Here is a 4,160-nt window from a genome sequence, read left to right as displayed (position 1 = left end):
CTTCTTTCTTCCTTTCTGTTTTTTTTTCTCTGTTTTTAAATTGTCTGCTTTGAACTTTTGTTTGGGGACTGACATGAGTTTGGATGGCTAGGGAAGTGGAGAGGGGCTGGGAGGAGTTGGAAAGAGACAGCACAATAATATGATCAAATTATATTGCATTACTTTTTTAAAAATAAAACTTAAAATAAAAAAGACTTTGGAGCTGGGTCTGACTGACGTGGAGTTGGAGAATAAGGTATGTGCTTCTAACACTTCCTTGGCTGACACTTCTGCTTGTGAAGGACACTCACCTGAAGAGAACTGCTCAGTTCTGTGTGTCTCACAAAAGCTGAGGCTTTTATTTATTTATTTATTTGTGGTTGTTTTTCTTCCTTTCCCACATCACAACAATGGGAGGGTTTCTTGTACCCACCAAATAAAGGCTCATCTCAGCAGTCACTAATCTAGTTTCCTTCTGATGCTACATGGAGATGGTGTTCATCCCTCACCCCAGGCCGGCAAGACAGCTTCCCTAGGGTTAGGTGCCAATCACAGACCCAGGTGCTTACTATTAGGCTTCTCTAGACCCCTCCTCAGTTCTGATTACTTTGCTTGAGCAGCTTAGAGAACTGACAGAGACACTGCCTTATATTTGTTAACTATGAGGGATATTCCAAAGGATCCAGTTAAAGAGATGGGCACTGAGGTCTAAGAGAGGGAGCATGGAGATCCCACACTCTGTCCAAGTGTGCACTTCTTCAGATAACTGTTTATGGTCCATTGCCAGGTAGACCTCGAATGTGATCTTTTTGAGATTTTGTAGGATGCTTATGGAATAAGGTCTATTGAGAGGCTTTAGTCTCCCTTCCTCTGAAGCTATGCTGCAGAAACCCTACCAAATGAGGATGTGACCTTATGATTTATTATAAAACAAGGCAGCTCAGGAATTTCATTTTATTAAATGTGTTCATGTGTCTATGCATATTTTATGCATGTGGGAATACATGTGTGTGCATTTGTAAGTTGGTGGAATTAATTACATATAAAATTGGAAAATTTGTTATAAACCTGATATTATTTCACAGTTATAAATACTTCCTTTTCCTAATGGAATTTCATGTTATCTGCTAGCACATAAAGGTGCTACAGATCTCACAGATGTGTCTAAAACATAACATTTGATGTTAGTTAAGATGATTTAAGACAAATAAAATTTTATTTATCAAATAGACATGAATACATCTTTTTTCTACTGATATCCAGTGAGCATCGCTTATGCTTCATATATTCTTATTTCATTTTCACTATTCAGAAAATCTTTAGGAGCTAAAGATTTGTTTAGCAGACATTACTTATATAGAGGGTACGTAGTCTCCAAATAAAAATTCATAGATCTTTAACTAAGTAACCAACTGAAATGTTTTTTCAGCCATATTAGATATGTCCAAGATTATCATCCATCTGAAATCTCTGACATCCATAAATAATAAGTTTTACAGTCAAAGCAGTTTAAGCAGTATTTCATATGTTCATATTTATGCATTTCCTCTTCCCTACATTCTTCCTTAAGAGGGCTTAGTAGGACACAATTTCCTCAAGATCTATACAAGCTCAGGTTGTTGATTAAGGTCACTGGGGTACCATGTGTTAAAGCTGGCAGTTGGAGTCTCCAGAGAATCCATTTGTCTTTCCTGGGCTCCTTTGCTGCTTGGCAGGAGTCCATGAGAAGCAGTTTCTGTAGAAACCACAGCAGAAAGGTCCACAGTCTGCTAAACCTCTTGTGTCTTATGGTTGTAGAAGTGAAATCTCCATGGTCACACCAGGGCTACATCAAGCTACAAGCCAGGTGAGCTGGATCAGAAATTTATTCCATCATGGAATGTTTTCAGCATTGACAAGATCAACAGCATTCAAACAGTTGAAAACCAACATTTGCAAGGCTGGCTCAGTTTTGTCCCTTGCTACCACACCTCCAGTCATTCATTCAGTCTTCCTCTCTCTCTCCAAGGTTTATTGTTATCCAGTTTTCCCTTTTTATCCTTTTGCTGGGTAATGTTGAGTAAATCACAGATAATAGTTTGAAAAATGAGAGAGGATGGTGACAATAGTATTAAACGTCAGTGCGTCCCACAGAAAACCTGAAGTGATGTTTTCAAGTCACTAACAAAATAAAAGACACGTTACTCTCATCCCATACTTGAAAAGAAAAAAGTTTTCCTCATAGCATCCTATGACAAAACACACAAAAACTATGTCAGGAGGAAAAAGGATTTTCTGGGACATGATGAAATAATTTTTATTGTGAAATAATCATAGCATTTTTGGTATAGGAGTAGCTTGATGTCCTTTGTCACAGTGAAATTACAACAGCCATAAATGTACTCTACAGAAAAGTATTCAAATGCAACTACAATTATAGAGAAATTAGTGAATTGCACATTTTTAAAGGACAGAGCACACACATGAGAAGCATGACCCAGTTGGGGCCCACACCTGTTGCTGAGAGTATATAAACCCAACTCTCCACTGGGGTGCCAATCAAACTCAGAATCCTCTCAGTTGTATCCAGCTGAGCTCACATCTCCTCTCAACATGACCTGTGACTGTTGCTCTTCAAACTCCTCCTGCAGCTCCCTTAGGCGCTGCCTGCCCTCCTCGGGTTCCTCCTGTGGCTCTCCCTACCCCAGCAACCTGGTCTACACCACTACCAGCTGCTCTCCCAGCACCTGCCAGCTGGGCTCCTCTCTCAACAGTGGCTGTCAGGAGACCTGCATTGAGCCCACCATCTGCCAGAGGTCCTGTGTGGTGTCCAGCCCCTGCCAGACAGCCTGCTACTACCCCAGGAGCTTCGCAACTTGCAGTCCCTGCCAGGAGACATATGCTGGGTGTCTGGCCTTTGGACCCAGCAGCTTCCAGACCCTGGAGTGTGGATCTAGGGGGTGCTACATAATGGGTTGTGGACCCAGTGGTTGTGAATCTCTGTATTACGGAGTCTCTGGCTTCCCTTTCCAGAGATGCGGGCCCAGATTTTGCTATTCAACCCTCCTGCCTGCTAGTACCTCTCAAGCTGGTTATAAACCAATCTGTGGTAACACCCTCTATGGAGTCTACTGTTGAGTCTCTTCATACAGTATGTTTATGTTCTGCAGCCATTGTTTCCTTGCTTATGCTCTCTTGCTGACTGTTAATTCTTCCATTCTTAATTTCTGGGAGGGTCTGTGATTTGTGGGTAATTTCAAATTATTCCTTTCTCTCGTTGCTTTAGAGAAATGATGTATGTACTGCTTGGTTTTCATCCAAGAGCTGCTTAAAATTAAAATTTTAATCTAATAAATGTGTGCAAGCTGACACCTCAATGTATTGTACCCTTTATTATTAATTTGCTCATTGGTTTACATTCACACATTTGGGGAGATTGTTACATGTCAATCTAGTTTTTTAATTTTGTTTGCAAACAGAAATTTCTAAATTTGGTTGTGGTCCTTAGTTTCAAGGACATTTGGATAGACTTCCAGAGTTGTGCACCCCAGGATCAGTCCAACAGGGAAGTGCATGTCTTCATAGGCTTGATACTTTCATTTGTTGGCATTCTGGAATTTCCTGGATTCTCATCACGGTGTTAGAGGGAAATAGCTTTGGAGTCCTTCTCTCACCTTAAAAGGACCTCTGCGATACCACATTTGTGCCTGTTGTACATACTGAAGGAAAAATAGAGAAGGGTGTTTACAGAATGAGTGTGAACCTCCCACCATGTGTGTGTGCCAAAGCCTGTCTAGTAACATCTGTGACAGCGTGCTACACAGAAGCAGGGAAGATAAGCACAGGATTTCTCATAACATTCGCACATCAGATTATTGACCTCTTTAGACAGGAGGAGGAGACTCTACGGAAGTTTGAAGCCTGCCAGAGTTTTAGAGCAAACCCCAGTATATTTTGAATTCATAAAAGAATGCCAGTTCCTTGTTTTTTCTGGAACTTTTTTGTTTTCAAAATCACATCTCACAACATCATCAGGCATTATTTGGCATTACTGCTGCTGTGGGACGCATATCGCACATTTAATCTGCTGAACATAGTTCATTAGTCTCAGAAAAACAATGCACAATAAAGACTTAAAATAAATACAATTGTAGAATTAGGAACAATGTTTCAAGAGTTTTTGACCCCCATCTCTCTTTCTC

At 40.5% G+C, this 4,160-nt stretch overlaps 1 protein-coding gene across 1 annotated transcript; it reads left to right on the top strand.

Moving 5' to 3' along the window:
• Positions 1 to 2,571: 2,571 nt before the first annotated feature.
• Positions 2,572 to 3,096, top strand: LOC100763914 (keratin-associated protein 13-1). The gene has a single exon (XM_027413235.1). It carries the CDS (start codon positions 2,572 to 2,574, stop codon positions 3,094 to 3,096), a length of 525 nt encoding a protein of 174 aa, XP_027269036.1.
• The last annotated feature ends 1,064 nt before the right edge of the window (positions 3,097 to 4,160 follow it).

The sequence above is a fragment of the Cricetulus griseus genome, chromosome 4 (genome assembly GCF_003668045.3).
Source record: "Cricetulus griseus strain 17A/GY chromosome 4, alternate assembly CriGri-PICRH-1.0, whole genome shotgun sequence".
In the NCBI taxonomy this organism is placed as follows: domain Eukaryota; kingdom Metazoa; phylum Chordata; class Mammalia; order Rodentia; family Cricetidae; genus Cricetulus; species Cricetulus griseus.
The sequence above is the reverse complement of the archived record's forward strand: the minus strand, read 5'-3'. Positions and strand labels throughout refer to the sequence as shown.